Here is a 25,142-nt window from a genome sequence, read left to right on the forward strand (position 1 = left end):
ATTAAAAGAAATAAAAAATTAAATGAAAGGCTAAAATAATTTTTTATGTAAATTTAAAGAGTTGAATAAATTACTATGCCTTTTCTATATAAAATTGTTACATAAAAATATCGTTGATGTACCATAGTTTAATATTTAATAGTTTATTTTTTAAATTAAATTTAATATTATGACTTAATTAATATCAGTGACATATGCTCATAGTTGATGCTAGTATAAATAAATTGGAAATATTAATAACAAAATTACAATAGAATAAGATGAATTCATGAATCAAAATAATTATTTGATTTATAATATAATATTTGATTGAGTTTTAAAGTTTTATTATTATTAATCCAATGAATTTATCTTAAATAATTTAAATAAAAAATTTTAAAATTTAATACATTTTTAGGAGATAGATCCACTTATATCGATGTAAAATTAAAATGATTTTACACCATTTGTTAATTGCCAATGATGTTTCGATTTGTTGTAATATTAAGGTCTTAGAACTTTGACGGTCGAAGTTCGAGTCTCGCCATGTACTAATGTTATGTGTGAATTTTATACAAATTTATTTATTTTATTTTAGATTTGAATACATCCCGATTTTCAATAAATTATGTTTTTTTATTAAATTTATTCTACTTCTAATGGATAAAATTTTTATAGTTGTACTTGTAGATTCCTTGAAAAAAATATAGTGTTTATTTTTTATTTTATAAAATAGAAGAATAAATTTCATAATTAAACTATAAATATAAAAGTTAACAACAATACACTCAATAAAGTGAAATATTGAAAAAAAAATAGTGATATAATAAATTAAAATATCTTACCCAACATTATCATTATTTTCCCAGCTTTCACCATGACGCGCGTTCGACGCGCGTGGCTGCCGCCCACCTTAAAGCAAACTAAAATTTAATGCAATAAAATATGGGTACCTTATTCAAGGCCCGAGTCTAACCAAATTTATTTTTAAGTTTATAATATTTTATGTTATGCTTATTTAGAAGACGTTAAAAAATAAATATATATTAAATATAATACGACTTTAATATAAATATTTAAATAATATTAAGATGATTATATAAATAAAATTTAATAAAATAAAATAAATCCAAGAATCCCACTGCATGAAAACGACTCCATTTTTAATGGCACTTTCTACTTTAATTGGAACCCCCACCCCCCCCCCCCCCAATAGATCCTCCATTGATCTTTTGATGATGATGATGATCATACTAACATTTTTCTACCCCACCTTTAGAATAAATTTCCTCCCTTTATCACCGCTCAGCTCTTTATTACCCTCTTTCACCATTTTTCATGGCTTTTTTTCCTCAAACATTTCTGAAGATTTTAACTTTGTTTGGTTGTTTGTCGGTGGAGAGTAGCATCCAATGTTATTAAAAATAAAAATAAAAACCTGCCCTTTCAATTAAAACCCAACAAAAATCCAACTATTATCATCCTTCTGGTTTCTGGGTTTATGTGGTTTGTAATTTAAGCCACAATCATTTCAGCTTCCATCACTTCAAATGCCAGTTTCTTCTTAACAATTCTCTCTGTAATGTTGGTTCAAAGCTTTAGCTGTTGTTGAAAAAACTTGATTCTCTGCATAAAAACAAAGGTGAGAGAGAGCCATTGAACTGTTCTTCTACCTATTGTTCGTGATTACCATGATAGTGATGTTGATTTTGACTGTATCTTGAAAATAAACCATTGTCACTTTCATATATAAGTGAGACTGTGTGTGTGCATTGAAAAAGCTAGCATCACCATTGTTTAATTACTTAACTTTCCTTCTTTAGATGCATTAGTTAGCAAGTTGATTTGTTCAAAAATGGTAACTATGTATGGCATGTAGTATTTGGAAGGTATACTTTAATGTTTTAATCCCTAAATACATGCATTTGTTAGAGATGCTTACAATGCCCTTTTAATGCTGTTTATAGTGATTGATTTTGCTTTTACATCTACTCGTGTTTGTGAAAAGTACTGTGTGAAGTGTATACATGGGAAATGCTTAGTGTTTGTTTTGGCCATTGTTTTATAGATTGGTTAAGATGCCAACTTATTTGATGGCCCTATAATTAAGCTGTTCTTTTGTTCAGAAACTGAAACTAGAATCATGGACCACAAATCATGGCTTTGGAAGAAAAAAACTTCGGAAAAGACTATTGTTGCTACGGATAAGGTCGATGTTTCTGTGAAACGAATTAATGAAGAGGTAAACCAAAAAGCTTTAACTATCTTGTTTCTTGATTCTTGTTTTGAGATTTTTATGTTTATGATCTATGAAAATGACCCGAGGATTGACGTTTTTGCTTGCTAGGAACGAATGGAGGGGGGACGAGATAGAATAGTAAAGAATCTAAATGAGAACCTTGCTTCGGTTCTCCTTGATAATCATGCTAAGGACGATTTGATGACAAAAAATGTGAAAATGGCACCGGTACTGAATGCAGGTATCATTTGAAGATCAGCTTATTTTGTTTGAAACGTGCACTTTCCTTTGGCTTTGTAGAATCTAATAAGTAGAAGTTTTTGTTTAGGTCAGGACATGGCTGAAGCAGATGCATTCGCTCTGAAGAAAGAGCTACATGAAGCTTTGAGGCAAGGGAAATTGGCAAATGAAAAGTTGACTCAGTCGGAGGTTGCGTTGAAGGAATGTATGCAACAGCTAAATTTTGTTCGAGACGAGCAGGAGCAAAGGATCCGTGATGCTGTTGCAAAGACATCAAGTGAGTTCGAGAAAGAACAGAAAGCATTACAAGACAAGTTGACAGACACAAACAGAAGGCTTGAAGAGTTGACTATCGAGAATTCTCGGCTAGCTAAAGCCTTGCTAGTCAAAGAAAAAATGATCGAAGATCAGGAGAAGCAGAAATCTCAATCAGAAGCAGAATTCAGTGCACTAATGGCTAAATTAGATCTCACTGAGAAAGAGAATGCATTTCTCAAATACGAGTTTCATGTTCTCAAGAAGGAGCTTGAGATCAGAAACGAAGAGATGGAATATACCCGTCGATCAGAAGATTTAGCACATAAACAACATTTGCAGGATGTAAAGAACATTGCTAAGTTGGAAGCCGAATGCCAAAAGTTACGTTTACTTCTACAAAAGAGGCTGCCAGGTCTGGCTGCCGTGGTGAAAATGAAGAATGAAGTCGAAATGCTGGGAAAGGACAAGTCAGAGACAAGAAGAAGAAAGCTGAACCCAACTAGAGATTTGATTGTCAGAGGCTCCACTGCTGACATATCTCCTGAAAATCCAATCAAGAGTATCAATCTCTTGTTGGAGCAATTACACAATGTGGAAGAAGAAAACAAGAATCTCAAAGAAATAATGACCAAGAAGAATGCTCAAATCCAATCATTGGGTTTAATATGTTCTCAAACATCATCCAGGCCAACAACAGAAATTGGGATTCAGCCTAAAGAGTTGTTTAAAGGACAAAAGTCCATGGAGCTGGTAAGGAGTAGTACGATATCAAGTGAACTATCCATAACATCAGGTTTTGATATTGGCAGCTTTGATGGAACTAGCTCTTCTTGTTCATGGGCTAATGCATTGTTTCCAGAATCTGCACGCTTGGACAAAAGACTTAAGAATCCAATGGATCACAAGGTCTTTACAGTTCCAGAAATGAGATTAATGGACGATTTTGTAGAGATGGAAAAATTAGCCTTATCGGATGGTAAGGAATTGGTGCCATTTGAGCAAGGTCATGGTACCTTCAGCAATACAAAGCAGATGCAGTCCAAAGATGTAGCAGGTGAAAGATCATTTGATTGGCTTCAGGTTGTTTTGCAAGCTATCTCCAAGCACAAATGTATTTCCAACCGAAGTTCAATTGAAATTCTCGAGGACATCAAAATTGCTTTGGGTTGTAGCAGTCTTTTAAATGCTCCTGATGTTGATAAAACTGCATGTTCAATGCATCCCATAGAAGCTGATGGTCCCCATATCAGCGGCTACATAGCCTGGAAATCCCCGAACGCTTCTCCTAGTACAGGTTCACTAAGCGGAGCTTCTAGTGTTGAGACCTCAGCCGAAAAAACAAAAAAGCCACTGTTTCAGCCTGATCTGAACAAGTCAATCGGTAAAATCATTGAACTGATTGAAGGAATTGGACTAACATCTTCCGATTCTTCTGACAGTTGTCTAGAGAAAAATCAAACTCCCAAACAATCACCAGCTCATGCAGACTACTTTGTTCGTGTTTTTCAATGGAAAAGTTCTGAATTAAGCACCGTTCTACAACATTTTATTCGTGCATGTAACAATATGTTGAATAAAAGGGCTGATCTTGAAACTTTTGCTGAAGAACTCTCATTTACTTTGGACTGGATTGTGAACTATTGCGTTACTCCTAAGGAAGCTTCGAGTGCGAGGGATAAGATCAAAAGACATTTTGGTTGGAATGATTCACAAAGTGAAAAAGAAGTTGCTTATGCAAGCCATGGTGTGGAATCAGATGTGACCCACATTTCTAAAGAACAAACATCACTTGTAGACTCCTTTGCTTCTTTGCCTGATCAGAGTCACAGTGTTATCCCCCCACTGGAGGAAGAAAACAAGAGATTAAAAGATGATCTGAAGGATATGAAAACGAGGCTGGAGTCAGAAACAGACAAGAGTGAGGCCCTGATGTTACAACTTCAAGAATTAAAGGAAAGCATCGGAAGCTTACAAGCAGAACTTAATATGTTGAAAGAATCAAAGGAAATGATAGAGGAACAGGTTGAAAATCAGAAATCAATTAATGAAGATCTCGATACACAGCTCACTGTTGCCAAAGCTAAACTAAACGAAATCTTCCACAAGTTATCATCTTTGGAAGTTGAGTTGGAGTACAAAAATAGCTGTTGTGAAGAGCTAGAAGCTACTTGTCTTGAGCTTCAACTCCAGTTAGAGAGGTAAAGTGTTGCTTCCTAGTTTTAATTCCTGTGATTTCTAAAGGAACTTGTCAATATAGTTTCTGATTTAAGAAACATAAACTCACAGTGTGGCAAAGAAAGAAACACCGAAGTATGTCATGGATCAAGAGGGGAAGCAATCTCAAAATGTAAGTCGTTCACTATTTATCCTATCATTCGCCTGCCTTGCTAAAACTTTATCTGGTCTTTGGTATTTTTCTGATATGTAACTTTTACAGTTGATATAGGTAATAGGCCATACCAATATTATATGGTGCATTGGCAGTAATATGAATGGCAAAGGGCAAACTTTCTATATTAAACACTGATATTATATGTCTGCATTTTCGAACATACAGGGTTGGGAAATTACAGCAGCTTCAGTCAAGTTAGCAGAGTGTCAAGAAACAATTCTGAACCTAGGTAAGCAATTAAAAGTGTTGGCCTCACCGCAAGAAGCAGTACTATTCGACAAAGTTTTCTCCAATAGTAAAGCCGCTACCACGGCTATAAACAACAGAAGGGTGAACAAACGTCTCTCCTTGCGCGATCGAATGCTAGCCGACAATGGTAGTAAAGTAGAAGATGCAGAAAATTCAACCCTTCTCCACTCTGATAATCGCAAGACTTCAGGTTTGTTGTTACATGCCTCGGGATCATGTCTTGGTTCCAAGAATGAAAGTGCCAATGCCGGAGTTATGGCTTTGGCTATCGTACCAAGCAAGAAGCAAGGAGTAGGTTTGCTAAGGAAGTTGCTGTTTCGAAGGAAGAAAGGTTACACTAAGAAATTTCGTTACCAACACTGAGTAGCGACCGGTAATACAGAGTGATGATATGGCAACTCAAGGTAATCCTCCGTGTGTTCATAGTGTGGCAATTGGTTTTTTGTTTGCTGTTTTCTTGTCCGAGTTAATATCGTATGGTGAGAGCTTGTAGTCCTTTTGCAGAAACTCATATAGAGGTGTATAGTAATCTGATATGGCTATGTATATTTCTGGATTGAAGGGCTTTCCAAAAAAAACCCAGATAACTACAGTTTGAGTCGGTAGCTTTAACAAGAGAAATATCATTTGGGAGATTTGATCATAATTTTTTTTTCTTTGAGATGATATCACTGCAAACTTAAGATCTTGCCTTTATATTAGAAGTCAGATTGTATGTTACTTTACTCCAAAAATTGATAAATTAGTTTTTTACATAAAATCAAAGAGCAAATTAGTCCTTTCTTTTAAAAATTCTATTTATTTGTACGGTTAAAAATTAGCGTGGCTGATGTACAGTGATCAGTTTTTAACCGTATAAATGAATAAAATTTTTAATAAAAAGATTGTTTTGCTTTTTGATCTATTGTATAAAGATTATTTTATTTATTTTTTGAGTAGAGAGAACAAAATGCAATTCGATTATTAATATGAAAATCTGTATGATACTTTAACCGTTTACAAAACAAAAGAAACAGAGGAGGGTAAAAAAAATTCACTAGAACTTTCATGTGGTATATTGTAATGTTCATAAATTTTCACTTGTACACCTATCAACTTTTTTTTCCTATGCTTTGTCCGCCTCCTTTGCTGCCACTTTCATTTCAAGTAATGCATCTTCAAAGCATTTAGCTAGAAACTCTGGGTCAGGGATGATATCTTTAGCTACAAGAATTTGCATTTCGGCTTTACCGGCATAACTCACCATGTGCATCGTTAGAGCCTGCTTTTAAACGTAATTTATCATACTTCTAAGAAAAATGAAGAGTCCAAGCAACAGTTGGTGTTGTACCTGTGGTAGGCTAGAAGTAGAGACCTTGATGCTAGAGATAGGGTTGCCTGAAAGTGTAATGTCCTCTAAAGGGCCAATCAAGTTTGAGATAGTGAAGGTTGTATTACAAAGGAGCTTGTAATTAATCAAAGAAGCATACTGCAACACCAAAACACATAATTAGTAGGCAAAAACGGGTAAAAGTAACATGGAGGTCCTTGTATGTTAGTCTCTATTTAAAAATTGGAGAAATTAGTTTCTGTATATTAGTTTAAAGAGCAAATTGGTCTTTTCTATTAAATATTTCATTCATTTGTACTATTACAAACTAGCAGGACTAATGGAATAACTAGACATTGATACTGACTTGCCACGTGTATCTTAGTTTGTAACCGTAGAAATGAATAAAGTTTTTAATAGAAGGTTCAGTTTGCTCCTTAATCTAATGTATAAGGACTAATTTTCTTTTTTTTTTTAGTGAAAAGAGAAAATACAATCCGATTCTTAGTATAACAACCTCCATGATACTTTTACGGCAAAAAAACATCTCCAGATCAACTATCTTATAGATGTTTCAATATCGTTTTTGTTCTGTTTTTTTTTTTACTACACCTTTGTTCCTAACAGGGTCATTGTAAGATCCCCAATCCTGTAAGAAAAGTAAGCTTCCAGGGACTGTTTCTTCCTATCGACCATCACCTTTGCTCTCTTCAAATATTCCAAAGGATCATTACCACTTTTATGATAAAAGACAGGTAACAAAATTACCCCAAATCTGTTTCCCCATCTTGTTTCTGAATTATCCTTCATTAATTTAGATATTTCCTGACAAAGAGAAAAACCAGACATGATGGGCAAAATCTGAAACCGTCGTCTGTCAAACACAGTGTGTGAAACCTAAAACTAACCTGCAACCCTGGTTTTGCTCTTAAATTAACCATAGCTACACCTGTCATACGAAGGCCTTCATGCAAGGCTATAACAAGAACAATCAATGAACTCCAAATCAGTTTCTAGATTGGCACCAAGTGTTTGGTTATAGTTTTATGAACAAATTTATTTACCATTTGGTGTTCTGTGATCCAAGTATCTTGATAGTCCACATGACACTATCCCAAACAGGACATCATTAATCGTCTGCAAAAACAACAAAAGACTTAACACTTGTCACTATTATGGGTTAATTAAGCTCAAAAACAAAAACCCATTATGCTAAATCTCATTAAAAATTGTTCTTTTAGTCCCATAATTTAGGGTCAAGTCAACCTCATGTTAGGGCCTTTGAACCAGAATTATATGGGACAGTTACATTTATTGGTAAATTCTGCTATTATTCATTTCTGTATTTTATGAAATTATCAATGCTAAACCTTATATTTTTTTAATTTTGAAATTAGTACTTATATAAACTGATAAATCTATTTAGTTAAATTCAATTACTATATGAACACTTGACGAATCATTTTAATTCCTTATATATTTTGATTTTTGAACTTTTTAATCTTTTCATAAATGATAGTTATTAATCTATTAATTGAATATTTAGTGAGTAATATGAGAAAATAACAAATAGAAGAACTCAATTTTAAAAATTTGAAAAGTATAAGGACTAACAATGATAGAAATTAAAATTCAGTAGTAATTGAGAATTTAACCTTTTCGGGTTACCTACTGTATCGGATATGGCAAGAGTTACTTACTGTATCGGGAATGGCCTTTTTGACCTCTTTCATGTCATCAAGCAAGAACTTAGCGGTGGCTAGTTTCCTTGGCCAGAGTTCCACGCCATCGCCACCAGAAACCGCCGTTTTCCGGTCAGAAACAAAGAGACTCCTCAGTAAAAACTCCAACACGAATACCAAAGTGAGCCAAGCCATCTTTAAAAACCCCCACATGGAACCCAACAACCATGGCGAATCCCGTCTTTTCTCGGTCGTCTTCTCGGGAACCATCATGGGAAGCGCGTCTGGATCACTCACCTTCCTACAACTAGCCATTAACATGGACATTAAAGAGATCCCATCACCTAAAGAATGGTGGATCCTAAACACAACGTGCTTATGCGCCGTTAAAAGATGAACTTCCCATAAAGGCTTGTCCGTACTCAATGGACTACTCACTGATAAATCAGCTACATACCGATTCACTGCTACTTCATCATCTTCTTCATCTTCATTAACCCGGTTTTTAACAACGATAACATGTCGGTCAACGTCGAGCCGGGTTTTTCTCCAGTGTTCGAATCCATTCTCGTCACGAACCAGTAAGCTACAAAATCTAGGGTGCTGCCCCATCGGCGAAGACATAATAGTCGCTTTTGCACCGTCTACGTCGATGGGGTTTTTGGTACGAGCAATACAGTGGATAACCACGTCCGTTTTCTGTTGAAGGAAAAGCCGACCGGCTGGACTCAACGGTTCGTCGGAAAAAGTTCCCGGACAAGCCATGAAGGTTAAAAAGAGAAAAGGGTAGCCGCCTAATCGGATTCTTCAAAACTGTACCGTATATTGGTGAGAAAAAGTGCCGAGTTTCCTCTGATTTGTTACTTTCACTGTAACACCATTTTCAAGGTTTGTTGCACAAGTTTTGAGACGAACACTTTCATGTATTATCGTCGCGTATAATTACTGACAATTTTTCCAGTTTCAGAAACTGTCAATGAAAGCAACATTTTCAGACTAATACAGATACAAGGAGGAGAATACATTTGAATATCTTTAATATAATGCTTTTGCCATGCGGAAGCGTTACGACCGCGGGTTCTCCGTCCATCCGTTTTAATCCTTTTTTTTTTCTTTCACTATATCTACAACTATAAACATCATACATTATATTCAAATCGACCTAACAATTAATATTGAAAATCAGAGAAAAAAATTATTTGAATTTTAATTCGTAGATTCGTGACATTTAAAATTATTTCATGAAAAAAAATTAAATTGTAGAAGAAAAAAGGAAAGAAAACTTTCGATTGATAACAAAAAAAAGTCATTTATAACATCGATTTTAACAACCCATTGAGTGAAATGAAAACTTTTGAATAGCCCAATGACCAAATTGTAATTTTTTTAGTTAAGTGACTAAAACGAAAAATCATTCATAGTTTAGTGACTACTAACATAAAAAAAAGGTGTAATTTAAACTAAAATTTATAAATATATATAATTTGGTTTAATAATCGATTCAATCGGTTAGTTTATTTTGAATCAAGTGGTTTTCTCCTTTTTTTTAACAATCTTATTATAGACTTTGATCATATATGATTTTTTGACACTATGCTTAAAACTACTCAATGTCCCTTCTCAACCCATAAATAGGAGGATAATGCGCTTCAGGGCACTCGAACCCATGTCCTCCTATATTGACAATAATGTCCATGCCAATTATTAATAATAATATTTTATATTTTGTTATATAGAAAAAGTTAATTTTTATATTATGTATTATATAATATTTTTAACAATAAAATATTTTAAATTAAAAATTATTAAGTATTATTAAATTAAATAGTTTTATTATGGCTTAATTAGATAATTGTTTTAAAAGAAAAGATAAATTTTATTTATAAAATAAAATAAATTTTCTCTCTTCAAAACTGAACCTAGTACATAATGAATTCATTGCATGTGCAACACGTGTCACATTTTATATTTTTAAAAAATACATCATATTCTAATTCCACTTGATAGGGACGATTTTTTTTAATAAGCGGATTTTGAGATAAGTCGAGTTTAGCATGAAAACGTATACTCGGAATATTTACAAAATTGAGCTTTTATATATTTAATATTAAGTAAGTTAAAACATCTTTGAAGATTATTACTACCAACATCATTTTGTCCCATTCTATGTTTAATATAAACATATTTTTGGTTTAAAGGTAAAAAAACAAACTCCTTAATAAAAAACTAATTAAGTCATTACGAAAAAATAACACTCAATCGAGTCTTTGGTGACTTAAAAAAAGTCAATCGGCCCATTCCGTTAATAGAAACTATCAATTAATTGGTTTGACTGTTAATCTCGCTAACATGGTGGATGGGAACCACCAGACATTGCCACGTGGCAATATGCTGATGTGGCATGCCATAATGATTGTATGGTGGCTTTCTTCGGTCACGTCTGCGAAGTTAACGAGCAAATCGGTTAATTGACAATTTTCGCTAATAAAAGTATCCAATTAATTTTTTTTTACAATGGTTCAATTATTTTTTTTATTGATGATTTTTTTTTACCATAAGCTTACATTTTTGTGCTTAGGGCTAGTTTGGATGGGCGGTGTGTTTACTTTCGGTGAGGTTAAAAATAGCGGTGGCGGTGAGATTAGTTACTGTAGCGGTGAAATTGGATACTGTAGCGGTGAGATTAGAAACAATGGTGGAGTGTGTGTTTGGATTCAAACGCAGCTGTAGCTGTGAGGTGAGAATAAGAAATGACTATTAAAGACATCAGATTAGAATTGATATATAATAGAAGTTATTTAAATTATTTTACTTTTTTTAAATTATTAAAATATGTGAATTTATAAATTCATTTAATAAAATACACTACATATATTTTTTTATTTCTAGAATACACTACATATATTTTTTTTATTTTGAAAATACACTACATATATTTTTTTATTTTTAAAATACACTACATGTATTTTTTTATTATTAAAATCCATTACATATATTTTTTTATTTTTAAAATTTTAAATACAATGAAATCCCATCTCCCCTCTTCCATCATTCCCCTCTTCCACCGTATCCTTCTCCCATTTCCCATTCCCATGCAATACCCATTCCCATTTCCCATTCCACCGTGCCCTCCTCCCATTTCCCATTCTCATCTCCCCTCTTCCATCGATTCCTCCTCCCATTCCCATTCCCATTTCCCATTATCAACAATACCAACAGCAGCAACAACAGAAACAGCAACAAGGGTGTTATTGTCTTCTAAAAATATCTATTGCCCCAGCTACACCCAACTGATGCTTTTATCACCAGTCAGCTTAAGGCTGTCCAGTGCAGTAGAATTCCCTCACTGTGCTGGAAGCCTTGGCATCCAAAGGCTGTCTCAGTCCACCCCAGTGCAGTCAAGTTGATAATAAAAGAGGAAAAAATTCAACGCGCTGCTGTGCGTTGGTATCCAAAGGGGCTCTTAGTTATCCCAAGAATGGTATTTGTTGTAAATCATAGCAGCTCCAAAAACAAAGAAGACAACAAATTCAATGAGAAGTGGTGTAAAAATTTTAATTTAATTAATTGTAATTTTAAGAAAATAGAAAAATTGAACTTAAATCAATATCCAAGACACAATTTATTTTTAATTTCAAGTAAATTTATCTATTTAAAATTAAAATCGAGTCAAATTGGGAGGCAGACAAAAATGGGCAACATTACCCCACTCATCCTGTTAGATGACGAGATTGGAATGATTAAAGAAAATCCACTTTTACATAAAAAATGAAACATGTCTAATAAATAAAAGAAGCAAAAACATGAAAGGAGAATTTACATTTAGAGCCTTCATTATACTTAAATTTAATATTTTTAAATTAATATAATTTTATCTCTCTTTTTATAATGTCGGAAAAAAATTAACACAATTAAATGATGGCTTTAATTATTGTCATCGAAATATTAGCATTATAAAAATTGAATGATAAAATTATAATAAATTAAATTATAAAAATTTGAACACACTGAACAGACAAAATAAAAAATCTAAACTTTAATTAGCAGACACCATCGGACCGTACGCAACTTAATTCTAAATTCACACGCAATGAAATTTGACCTTCAGAATTCAAAATAAAAAGGTTTTATTCCTAATTTTGCTCCTAAAATATACTTTAATTTTCATATTGGTTCTTAAATTTTCTGGAAAATTTTGATACTTACTAATTTTATTCCTATTTACCAACCGATAAGAAAGTGACATGCGGCATGAAAAAATAATAATTTAAGTATTACTTCCAATAAGAAAAACTTCAAGGACTGATCTGAAAATTAAAGTTTAGTGTAAGGGTGAATTTGCAATAAAGCCAAAGCAAAATGGCTGATTGAATTAAAAGCATTGATAGGCACAGTTATCTACCACGTGAACTGTCTTTGAGGAAATTAAGCCGCCCCGAAACTTAGTTTGAATTGAAAGTCAACTTTGTAGGTCTTTGATGAAGCACCTAAAAAATTTTAGAATTTTTACAAAAAAAATATATAAAGTCAATGGTACTTTTATGCAATTGATGTAATTTACCTTTTCTTTTCACCAGAAAAACAAAATAAATAAATATTGGAATTAATAAATATTTGAGGAATTGGGGTATTCTCGAAAGATGGTCTTCTAATCTAGCAGGGTTATGATAATATGTTAATTCAAATGGATTGTTTTGAAGTGTTTATAGCTATTTGAGAGAGGTCTTCTGAAGGGTCTAACTCTGCTTTGATCAGAATAATTCATCAGATGCTGTTGCGGTTCAAACAGTAGAGTATTAGCTACATTTCTAGAGAAGAAAATCAGGGAGCAGATCATTTGATTAAATTAGTCCAACATAGAACTAATGATTTACACTTGTTTGAGATCTCCCGTTGGAGGGGTTGATCTAGTTTATGTAATTAGTTTATTTATTCTACTTTTTCACCCAAAAAAATACAGATTTAGGTTTAAAAATATATAATAAATAAAAAATTGAAACTAATAATAATATATACGTAATGAGCGTCAGACGATATCAAATGATATTATAATAACATATAATAAGTAATGAAATGTATTGTTTGAAATTGAACCCGTGTATTTGTCAGATGGTTGGAGTGTTCATTGCCCTATGTGTGACATGGGTTTGAGTCATGTTGCTGTTAAGGCTTTACCCTCATCTTGTAATTCACAAAAAAAAATGTATTATTTGAAACTAATTAATAATAACACATTAAATATGTAAGTTACTTTGTGGCACAATCTCAATCAATGACATTATTAATACTAGATTTTATCACACCCACAATGTGGGTGCAGAAAAATATTTTGTGTTAAAAAATATATTTATAAAGATATATTAACAAATGATTATTAGTAGAGATGAATGGGTTTTTTATATGAATTTCTTGGTTTTGTATTCAATTCTTAATAATATTTTTAATTGTTTTATTTGAATGCTGTATAAAAGTATGAAAACATGAAAATAATCTTAAAATAATATTAATTACCCTTCAAAGTAAGGGTATTTTGATAATTTCTCGTGACACCGACTCAGTCAAACACTTTATATATAATAAGTATAGATGTATGTAATTGATGGAAGTAATAAAGTGTACATGATAATATTGAAATGTATAAAAAATATAAAATGCCCAAAGTACTCTAAAATAATATAACTTATTTTAAATACGAAGACATTTTTATAATTTCCTTAAACGAGCTGGTGTCTGATTAACTCGTGGCACCAGTTCAATTAAAAATTTGAATATTAGTATATATATATTAAATCATTCAAACCACACATAAAACACTATAGATTATTGCACAGATATTATTGTTTATATAAAAAAATCAAAGAGAAACAATCATGACCTTGCGGTCGTCAAACTAACCCAACAATAAAATTCCATTAACTAATAAACTATTGTTAAGAGCTCAATAGACCCGTCGTATTAGTTATGTACAAAAAGTTAAAGCTTTATATGTCAATTATTCTACTCTTCGTTTTAGAGTCTAATCTTACAAAAACCATCATAATCGATAGTGGATATTGACATTAAGATTAGGGTCACAATAAAAAAAATCAAAATAACTTGGAGGGTTTAATGAGAATGTTCAAAAATTATTAAAGATTAAAATTTTTTTAAAAAAAAATCCCAATTCAATTACCAGTTCAGCCGATTCGTATCGATTCTCAATCTAACCAGTCAATCAGATTCAAATGTCACTTTTTAAATTTACCAAACCCAAAATAATCAGATCTGTACCATTTTCTTATTTTAGGTCATGATTAAACTATATCAAACAATTATGAGCCAAAAAATAGCAAATCAAGCAAATATAGTACATCAGTCTAAAAATTTTAATGAAATGTACATCTTTTATAAGTACTTTCTATATTAACATTTATATTTAAATTCAAATTTATGTTATCTATACTACTATAAGTAGAAGGCAAGTGTTCTTTTTTTTTCTTTGCATTATTAATAATAATGGTTAAATTTTAATTTTAATTTTAATTATTCTATTTTCGTGTAAAAAAGATAAAATTTTAATTTAGTCTCTATATTATACTCAATTTTGAGAATTAATTTTTATATTTTTATTTCTGTCATAACTTGATACCTCAACATTTATAATGTCATTAATTAACTTAAATATTTTATTTTAATTAAAACGCTAACATGAATTTTAAGAATTGTTAGCATTATTAGAATTCTTTGTTAAATTCAAATCTATTACAATATCAATTTTTCATCACCTGATTGACGAGTGAGTACTTTTTAAATCCTAGAATGTCATACCAGTAAATTTAATAGCAGAATTTTAAAATTGTCAACAACTGAACTTAAATTTTTAAATTCGAAAAAAAAATAAGCTAATTTTAAAAAAATACAAATACAAATACTAAATTCTATAGAGAGCATAGAAGCTTGAAGCACATTATAACCTTAAATTTTGGATTAATTAATCCAAAAAAATTAACCCAGCGCGAACTGTGAGTCGAAAATCATACTAATATAGCTCAATTTTTTTATTAATTTATTATACAAACTTTGTAAATAAAGTGTTCATCATATATTCAAGTAAGATTACTTTTTTTTCTATTTATTGCCCGACCCCCCGATGAATTCGATAAAAAATAAATGTTATAATTCCTAAATTAAATTAAATTAAATTATTATATGATGTTAATAGTGAGGTGTATGACATGGTGATTAAATTACTTATTATATAATGTGATTAAAACAAAACAAAATGTTATATAATGTAATTAAATTAAGTCATTAACGGGTCTCGTAATTATATACTAATAATTAAGAAAATATTTTGGAACTCGAAAAACTATCCCAAAACTTAATGTTTTCGTATATGCTCTCATACCTTCTTTTATATAGTATATACGATATATATGATTGTTGCATGCAATTATATTATTTTGTAATTTGTGTTGAGATTTTAGTTTTAAAATTTAATTATAATTTAATACATGATGTTTAAACAACAAAAATATTATTATTATTAATGACAAAAAATTAATATTAAAAATTAAATTTAGAAAACGAGATCTGCTTTAAATATAACTAAAACAAAGAAGTATTTTGGAACTTAAAAAATTATCAAAAACTCAAAAATTTCATGTATATAATATACATGATATAAGCACGTTCATATTCATTTAAAGTAAAATTTTGACATTTTTGTGTATTTACTTCGTAATGATTTTTAAGTTATTATATCATGTTTTAAGCTTTAATTTTTGTCAACATTGCAAAAGTTGGTTCAAGATTTTCGGAATCAGATCGGTGATCGTTGTTCGATTCAATTGAATAAATTAAAAAGATTATTTTTTTAACTCAATTTAACTATCGTTTCAATCTATTCGCACCGGTTCATGAGTCAAGTGGTTGAAACCCTTATTCCAACCCCTTTAGAATTCTAACAAATAACCCGAAGTTTAGTTGGTATTCCTAATGGACTCATACTACGCTGGTTTAATTAAAAGCCCAAAATGAAAGAGATCTCAAACTTCCAAAACGCACCGTTTAACGCTTTCAAAAACCCTAATGTCCTAACGCAGCCTTTTTAGATATAATCCTCTTAACGCCGCGCATTTTTGCAGTGCTAGGGTTTTTGCTTCAAGGTAAGAGTCGATTGATTCTTCGAAAACCATAAACGAAACCAAATATGGCGGAGAAAGCAATCGAGTCGGTTCAATGCTTTGGCCGGAAGAAGACGGCGGTAGCCGTAACACACTGCAAGAGAGGCCGTGGTTTGATCAAGATCAATGGTTGTCCCATTGAGCTTGTCGAGCCCGAGATCCTCCGTTTCAAGGCCGTCGAGCCAATCCTTCTCCTCGGCCGTCAGCGTTTTGCCGGCGTTGACATGAGGATCCGAGTCAAAGGTGGAGGTCACACTTCTCAGATCTACGCTATCCGTCAAAGCATCGCTAAAGCCCTTGTCGCTTTTTACCAGAAGTACGTTGATGAGCAGAGCAAGAAGGAGATTAAGGATATTTTGGTCGGGTACGATAGGACTTTGCTGGTCGCTGATCCCAGGAGGTGCGAGCCTAAGAAGTTTGGTGGAAGAGGTGCCAGGGCAAGGTTCCAGAAGAGTTACCGTTGAAGAACTGTCATGGTTCGTTTTGATGTTGTTCTTAGTGAAATGATATGGTTATGCTTGTTTTGAATTAAGGTTTTATTATATGGATTTAAATTAGCTGTGACTGAGTTTCTGAATTTTTGGATGTTTGTTTTGGTTGCTTAAATTTATAGATAAATGCTTAAGACTGTTATTGCCTTTTTTATATTTAATCGTGTTTTTTCAAGTTTTATTATCTGGCTGCCATTCAATGAGTTTTTGGGGCTCAATGCTAATAGCTTTGAGATGTATTGTAGACCCTATTTTAGCTTATATATACAATTTGGTATGTAAATGTTTGTCTTTGCTTCTGAGTCTTGGTAGACAAATAGATTTCTTCATCTTGCTATATACCTATAGTTTTATTTTGATGATTAGTTCAAATTTAAGGTTTAGATATTCCTTTAGTTTTGGGATTTGTCTTGTGCTATGACCATAATATGATAAGAAACTTTAAAAACCTCCCTGAGTATAGTAAAGGTACTTTGTTGAAGGAGATGGCCTTAAATAGATGTGTATGAATGGGGTTGAGTCATGCGCTATAAACCTGAAGCTTTAGCTTTAGAGCAAGTTGCATTTTAGGGGCTGAAGTTGATAATTTCATCATCAAATTACTTTTATAATAATCCTCCTAAAGCCACCAAATAAATTAACATTTGATGAAGTCAATGAGTTCCGATACTGATGTAGTAGTCGGAACTCAAAAGTCCTAGGACTTGGAGTCAGACTAAAAAATATGGATGGTCTTAAGAGCTTAAAGAACAATAAAAACAGAAGGTAAAAGGGATTCCACAGATTCATGTGATAAATCTTAAATGTGTTCATTTTTCTTGTGCTGTTTGATTTGAGGTTTTTCTATGCTTTATTGGTTGCAATTGCTGCCGTTTTCATTTCAAGTAAGGCATCTTGAAAGCACTTAGCTAGAAACTCTGGGTCAGGGATGATATCTTTAGCTACTAGAAGTTGCATTTCAACTCTACCAGCATAGCTCAACATGTGCATTGAGATTGCCTGTATTAAACAACATTAAAACTTGTGAATGTCGTGCATATAAAGTGTCATGTGCTTGTGTAGATGTACGTATTGAACATGAGTATTAGATATGCCTACCTGTGGTAGGCTAGATGTATTGAACTTAATGTTAGAAATCGGGTGGCCTGCAAGTGTGATATGCTCTAGAGGGCCAACGAAGTTTGAGATAGTGAAGGTTGTATTGCAAAGGAGTTTGTAGTAAAGCAAACAAACATACTGCAAAAACCAAAGATAACAATGCAGTCATTAGGGTATCTAGTATCCCCAAATCAACTGTTGTATGATATTTTCATTATCTGGTTGTTTCTTTTGCTGAACCTTTGGTCCTAGCAGGGTCATTACAAGATCCCTGATTTTGTATGTGAAATAGGCCTCCATGGAGTGTTTCTTCTTATCATTCATCACCTTTGCTCTCTTCAAATACTGTAAAGGATTATTGCCACCTTTGTGATGGAAAACTGGTATCAAAATTGCACCAAATTTGTTTCCCCATCTTGCTTTTGAATTCTTTTCCATTACTTCTGATAGTTCCTGACAAAGAGAAAATCAGTAGTTCACCTTCCGCATCCCATTTTAAGGTCTCAAAGCGCCAATTGCTAACATCAATAGTGTTTTATCTATTATTTGAGCCGGGCTGAACTTGAGTTTGATTCAAACATCAAATTTTAAGCTCAAGCTATCGAGTTACTCAAGCTAGATTAAAGTTTGTGTATTGATTTATGCTCGAACTTGAGCTTGATTTAAGTTTTGTTCATTGGACCTTTTCATAGTTAACTTCTAAAAATGTTTATTGCATAATAAAAAATGTATTAAAATTTCATTTAAGTATTACTGAGTATAAGTTCGATTAATAGCTTGAGCTCGGCCTATCGTTGAAATCTGGAAAGCTGAAACTAACCTGCAATCTTGGATTTGCTCTTACATTAACCATGGCCACCCCAGTCAAACGAAGGCCCTCATGCAAGGCTAACAACAAAAATTGGAATCAAATCAGTTCTGGGTTTTTTTTTTGGGTCGAAAATTAGTTCTAAATTAGTGCCTGGTTTGATAAATGTTTATGAAGTAAGATTACCGTTTGGTGTTCGGTGTTCTAAGTATCTTGATAGCCCAGATGACACCATTGCAAGCATAACATCATTAATGGTCTGCAAATTTGCGTTAGGTCAGTAAAAAGTTCGAATTAAAATTTTTAAAAATATATAATCTGTGTAATCAAAACCGGATGACTAGGGAACTGGTGGCATTACCTGTACCGATAGCTATGGAACAGATATTCATATTCTAGTTACTTACTGTATTTGGGATAGCCATTTTAACCTCCTTCATGTCTTCAAGCAAGAATTTAGCGGTGGCCAATTTCCTCGGCCAGAGTTCGACGCCGTTGCCGCCTGATATCACTGTTTTCATGTCGCACACAAACAAGCTCCTCACCGCAAACTCCAGCACAAACACCATAGTGTAACGGACCATCTTAAAAACCCCCCAGAGAAGACTTAACAACCAGAACCATTCCCTTCTTTTCCCGCTCTTAATTCCCTCAGTCTTAACGGGAGGAACCGCCGCGGGAACCACCGCGGGAACATCTACCTTCCCGCTTCCGGCCATCAACATGGACATCAACGAAAACCCATCCCCTAAAGCATGATGAATCCTGAAAACGACACACTTGTGCGCCTTTAAGAGGTGTAGTTCCCACAAAGGCTTGTCCATACTCAACGGACTGCTCACCGATAGATCCGCTACGTACTGATTCACCGCCGCTTCACCATCACCATCACCATCACCCTCATCATCGTCGAAACCTTGGGTTTCGTGTTCTCCGACGAACTTACCCGGTTTATTGAGCCGGTTGTTGATGACAATGAAATGCCGGTCGATGTCGAGCTCGGTTCTTCGCCAATGCTCGAACCCGTTTTCGTCACGAACCAACAGGCTACAAAATCTAGGGTGTTGGACCAGCACCGATGACTTTAGAGCCGTCTTTGCTACGTCTAAGTCGATGGGGTTTTTGCTAATGGCTATGCAATGGATGACCACGTCAGTTTTTGGATCAATAAAAAGTCGACCGGCAGGGCTCAACGGTTCGTCGGAAAAAGCTCCCCGAGAAGTCATTACAGTATAAAAAAAGGGGTATTTGAATTATTCAAAATGACACTGACCGGAAACTGTTCTTTCTCGCCGTTTGCTTTGTATCGGTTATTTGTACTACAAACAAAGCTTTCTTTAAACATAGATGTTGCATTTTTAACGTGAACGGAATGATAACCGGCCCCTAATTGATGCATGATGACAAGTTTTTCCTGCCGGGAAACTGGAAAGCTCATTCAACGATTAATATATTTATGTTTTACTCGTTCAACTTTAAAATATTATAAAATATATCCACTAAACTATCCAAATTTTTTTATTTAAGTTAGTTAAAATCGTAAATGTATAGCATTCTTTGTTGTCACATCTGGCACCAATCAAAAGGGTAAATTTCCCTTCCTCTTCTATAATTTAGTTTTTTTTATAAAATAATTTATGAACCAAAATTTAAAGAACTTTATTCTTTGATCTTCCATATCGATCATTAGATCAGCTTGGCTATGAGATATATTTATTTACTTGCTGATTGGTATTATTTCATAATACTGATTAACAAATTATTGTTCGAAGCTTGTTGGACTTTAAAAAAAGATTTCATGGTCCAATGACTTAAATGAAAACATTCAAATAATTCACTAATTAATTTGTAAATTTTTAAAGTAGAATGATTAAAATGTAAATTTATAAATAATTTAATAATCTTAAGTATAATTTATCCATTTATATGGTATTTGTGTAACGATGGGAATTGATGGTATTGTTTTGTCATTCATTTGGTGCTTTTGATTGTGGCATACTAACATTTATGAAATTTTGTTTGATTTTAAGTGTTGGGAAATTCTTAAAACTCTATTGAGTGTTTATATCTTACTACCATAAGATACCACTCATTATAGTGTAAATATGCATGTTTTATTCTTTTGTTTTTGGTACATGAATGGAATAAATTAAATTTGTTCATGAGTTGAGTTGGGTCGGGTTCTAATAAAATTTTAGGTTCGTTTTATGGTTTCGATTTGACCCGAAAAATGGGTTTAAATTTTTTCCCAAGTCTAATTCGAATTGAAGATGCTAAACCTAGACTTGACTCGTATTTAAAATTCATTTTATTTTATTATATATATATATAAATAATACATCAAAACACTAAAAATATTAAAATAAATGTTTCCCAACAAATTAAAAAAAAGTTAAAAGAAATGTTTATACTTAAATAACACTAATATAGGTGTAACTTAATAAACAAATGTCTTTAAAATAGTAGCAAAATTAATAATAAAACAAGAATTATACAAAATTCAAATAATAACAATAAAATAGTAGCAACATAATAGTGAGATGACAGTAAAACAGTGAGAAAACAATAGCGAAACAACAATTTTTTTTTCTTTTTTGCAAATTTTAGGCTAGTGGACCAAAAGACCTTACTGAAGACTGAACTTATTTTTTAAATGGGTATTATTTTTTATCAAAACCCATTTTTTAAATGTATATTTTTGTCTAAACTTTCTCACTTTTCAGATTTAGTATAAATACATTAAATAAATACATATATATCTTAAAATTTCCATTGAATTGATTATAATTTGGAATGTTTAAAAATACCAAATTAACAGATAAAAATATGGCATCCTCCAACCAGCCAATACATAGGGTGGTGGTGGGTGGCCAGGTGGGATCACATTGAATATTATCAATACAGTATGCAGAAAAGACACTAACGTCGTGATCAAACTTCGGTGGAGACAGCGGCGGTTCATTTGAGCCGACGGCAGAGGGTGATTCCATCGCCGACAGGAAGCATACAGATCTCAATCCTGGGGTCAACAGTAAGAGCCTTAAAGATTTTTTATTTATTAAATAAAAATATTTTAATTTAATATTTAATTATTCTATATATTTTTTATTTATTAAAATATTAAACGCAACCAACTTAAAGATTTTTTTAATATTTACAAATCATTATAAATTTTATTTTTATATGATATGATTTACATAATTTATAGAAATAAAATTTATATTAAAAAATCAGAAAATGAATTGAGCTAAGTTGTTGGAGCTCAAACCTGGTCTCTGTTTAAAACAACCCTAATTTTCTTTATCTAAATTCATTTTTGAAATTTAATTTTTTTTTCCAAATCCTGTTTTTAAAATTGGATTATACTGGCTAGTTGGATCAGGAACCAATCGAGACACCGATTTAAAATAAGGGATCAGAACGACTAATTCGTGAATCGATTGAACCGGATTTTTTTATTTTTAATATATATTAATAATTTATTTAATCAAATCAAAAACTGATAATCTGATTGATCAACCACCAACCTAATTCTGAAAACCTTGGTTCAAATCCTTTCAAATATCAACAGAGGCTTGCCGATTGAGTCTTAGCTTGATTGGCATGAACATTGTTACCAAAGTAAGAGGATGTGGGTTCGAGTGCGTTACAAGTTTAGCGACCAACTAGGTACAAATAGACAAATTCAGGGACAAAGTTATATATATTTGATAGAATGCTTAGAATTAGCCATAGCCCCTCCCCAACCCTTAAATAGGAGGATAATGCGCTTCAACGCATTTAAACCCACGTTCTCCTGCACTAGCAACAATACTAGTGTCAATCAAGCTAACACTCAATCCACACAAAGTTATATATTATCCCTAAAAAAAACAAGGCTAAAAAAGTTTGAAAAATATGAACTGTTTTACCATTAAATCCAAGTTGGTGATAATAATCTGTATGTGTATATATACGTTTTGTTTTGATTCATATATAGTAACGGCATTGCCTTATGATTGTATTTTGGACTCATCAAAACAGTGTATTCGTCCTTTGTTTGCCACCTTTTAAACGCCTCCTCTCTTTATCTTCATCATCATCATCACGTCTTCCCTTAATTCCCCTTTCTCTTTCAACCTACTTAGCTATCATCATGTCTGAAGAAGGCCGCCATGAAAGCTTCTTGTTGTGGGAAAAAAAACCACCAGTCACGGCCTTTATCCATTTCAGACAACAACAATAATTCACCTGGTCTTGGCAGTGAAGATAAATCTGCAACCAATGACAATAACCAACAACAACAAGATAATTCACAAGCAGAGACCAAGAAGAAGAAGAAGAAAGGGAGTGAATCAGATGATGAACATGACATGCATATATGGACAGAAAGAGAACGAAGGAAGAAGATGAGGAACATGTTCTCTAATCTTCATGCTTTGCTCCCTCACCTTCCTCCCAAGGTATTTTATTTATATATATATTTATATAACTGTGAATGATATTTTAGATTTAGAGGGTTCAATTATTTACATACCTAAACTAATTCTGAAATTTAAAAATTTTTGGGGTCTCAACAAGTATGAGTGAGGATATTAATGTATCTTGTAATATATTAATCATGAGAAACGATTAGTGTTTTTCATTCTACCCATCGTTGAATCGAATATTTATCGAGCTTTTAGTTATTCCAATTATGAAAAATGTATGGTATTTTTTATGTTTGTTTTGCTGTTAATGTTAAACGTTCATGATTGTCTCTTTTAATAACACCGTCTTTGAAATTTTAACATGTTTTCTCCTTTATTTGTTCATGGTTTAATGTAGGAATGTATTTTATTGAAGTTAAATTGTCAAAAACTGCATAAATTTTCCAAATCTCAAATGTTTTTTTTTACCATTACATTATAATGGGTAAAGGAAATGGATTTATAAACACATGAATCAATTTATGAATCGCGTACTAATCAATTTGAAACCTGTATAAGTTTTACCATTGAACTCGTGGTGTGATAATCAATTTGAAATTTGTATAAGTTTTACCATTGAATCTGTGGTGTGATGATACGCTAAGTCTCAATTTTTTTATCATTCATGGTCTACATGTTATAATTCAAGAAATTAGCATCTTGATTACACATGTTGGATTGAGTAGTAAGAAATTCGACTTTCATTAAATAAAATCTAGGTTTCAACATTATGAATGATAAATAGGAACAATTGGTTGGAAGAACTTGCCTCTGAAATGGGATCTAGTCCAATTCAACTCCAAATTTAATCGGATCCATAGGGAGTCAAAAGAACATATGAACTTCACATTGGGTGTTCACCCCATTCAAAGATTGTGGGCTTATTGATTAAGGGTGTTTAAAGTATTCCGGATTGATCCACAAGCTAGTAGTTTAGTAGTGGGAGTGTGGGTGTGTGAATTGTGATGGAATGATATCAACTATATATTCTAATTTAATCTTGTATCCTATGCAGGCCGACAAATCTACCATAGTTGATGAAGCAGTAAACTATATAAAAACCCTACAACAAACCCTCCAAAATCTACAAAAAACAAAAGCTAGAGAGATCAATCCAAGGAGCCATTAATCTTGGTTACCACCCCTCATTAGCGATGAACACTCAAAACCAGACTTTGGAATATTCAAGCAGGGAGGCATTCTTGGCTGATCCAGTATCTTCTTCTTCAACTAATAATGCAACCAAAATTTCAAGTTCCCTTTCAATGTCGACCCAATCCCGATCTGTAACATTTCAGACATGGACATCTTCCAACCTTGTGTTGAATGTGTGCGGTAATGAAGCACAAATAAGCGTGTGTTCACCCAAAAAACCAGGCCCACTATTTGCTATATCTTGGAGAAGCATAAAATGGAGGTGGTGTCTGTTCATGTTTCTTCGTTTTGTAGTCACAGCATGTTTATGATTCAAGCCCGTGTAAGTTTTCTATGTTTTTACTTGATAATTTTCTTAGCTACTTATTCATATCATTTAAAGATTTCAAAATTAGGATTACTTGCCCTAATGCCTTCAAATTATGGTTTAGATTCTAAGTTTGGTGTGATTGAGTCCTCAAAATAACATTAGTATTACACCGATTAGCATGGTCATCAATTTAAGAGTTATATATAGTTGGAATATAACATGAAGCATATTTAAAACACGTGGATGAAATTGTAAACATATTTTTACCTACCGCATAGACAACTTGGATCTGAAATGTTAAAAAAAGAAAGATAATGTC

The 25,142-nt window shown here is 32.6% G+C and overlaps 4 protein-coding genes and 1 pseudogene across 7 annotated transcripts; 3 read left to right on the forward strand and 2 right to left on the reverse strand.

Moving 5' to 3' along the window:
- Nucleotides 1-1,240: 1,240 nt before the first annotated feature.
- Nucleotides 1,241-6,003, forward strand: LOC107908895 (filament-like plant protein 7). Its single transcript, XM_016836184.2, has 6 exons — nt 1,241-1,621; nt 2,106-2,221; nt 2,327-2,459; nt 2,547-4,914; nt 5,003-5,063; nt 5,274-6,003. Exons 2-6 carry the CDS (start codon nt 2,123-2,125, stop codon nt 5,718-5,720), a joined length of 3,108 nt encoding a protein of 1,035 aa, XP_016691673.2. The 5' UTR covers nt 1,241-1,621; nt 2,106-2,122; the 3' UTR covers nt 5,721-6,003.
- A 314-nt stretch (nt 6,004-6,317) lies between these two features.
- Nucleotides 6,318-9,476, reverse strand: LOC107908896 (O-acyltransferase WSD1). 4 transcript variants are annotated; one of them, XM_016836185.2, is made up of 6 exons: nt 8,367-9,476; nt 7,731-7,803; nt 7,575-7,642; nt 7,279-7,491; nt 6,688-6,825; nt 6,318-6,618 (listed from the first exon to the last, which is right to left on the reverse strand). In XM_016836185.2, exons 1-6 carry the CDS (start codon nt 9,111-9,113, stop codon nt 6,463-6,465), a joined length of 1,395 nt encoding a protein of 464 aa, XP_016691674.1. In that variant the 5' UTR covers nt 9,114-9,476; the 3' UTR covers nt 6,318-6,462. The 4 variants fall into 4 exon arrangements, with proteins under 4 accessions (XP_016691674.1, XP_040945131.1, XP_040945130.1 ...); XM_041089197.1 differs by having other exon boundaries at nt 6,318-6,621; nt 7,435-7,491; nt 8,367-9,440; XM_041089196.1 differs by having other exon boundaries at nt 6,318-6,621; nt 8,367-9,438.
- Nucleotides 9,477-16,456: 6,980 nt separating this feature from the next.
- LOC107908898 (40S ribosomal protein S16-like) lies at nt 16,457-17,177 on the forward strand. Its single transcript, NM_001425984.1, has one exon. The coding sequence runs from the start codon at nt 16,540-16,542 to the stop codon at nt 16,975-16,977; it is 438 nt and encodes a 145-aa protein (NP_001412913.1). The 5' UTR covers nt 16,457-16,539; the 3' UTR covers nt 16,978-17,177.
- A 407-nt stretch (nt 17,178-17,584) lies between these two features.
- LOC107908897 (O-acyltransferase WSD1) lies at nt 17,585-20,289 on the reverse strand. Its single transcript, XM_016836188.2, has 6 exons — nt 19,318-20,289; nt 19,097-19,169; nt 18,923-18,990; nt 18,343-18,555; nt 18,103-18,240; nt 17,585-18,003 (listed from the first exon to the last, which is right to left on the reverse strand). Exons 1-6 carry the CDS (start codon nt 20,134-20,136, stop codon nt 17,848-17,850), a joined length of 1,467 nt encoding a protein of 488 aa, XP_016691677.1. The 5' UTR covers nt 20,137-20,289; the 3' UTR covers nt 17,585-17,847.
- A 2,756-nt stretch (nt 20,290-23,045) lies between these two features.
- LOC107908187 (transcription factor bHLH95-like) lies at nt 23,046-24,870 on the forward strand (annotated as a pseudogene).
- Nucleotides 24,871-25,142: the final 272 nt, after the last annotated feature.

This window comes from Gossypium hirsutum, chromosome D02, assembly GCF_007990345.1.
Source record: "Gossypium hirsutum isolate 1008001.06 chromosome D02, Gossypium_hirsutum_v2.1, whole genome shotgun sequence".
In the NCBI taxonomy this organism is placed as follows: domain Eukaryota; kingdom Viridiplantae; phylum Streptophyta; class Magnoliopsida; order Malvales; family Malvaceae; genus Gossypium; species Gossypium hirsutum.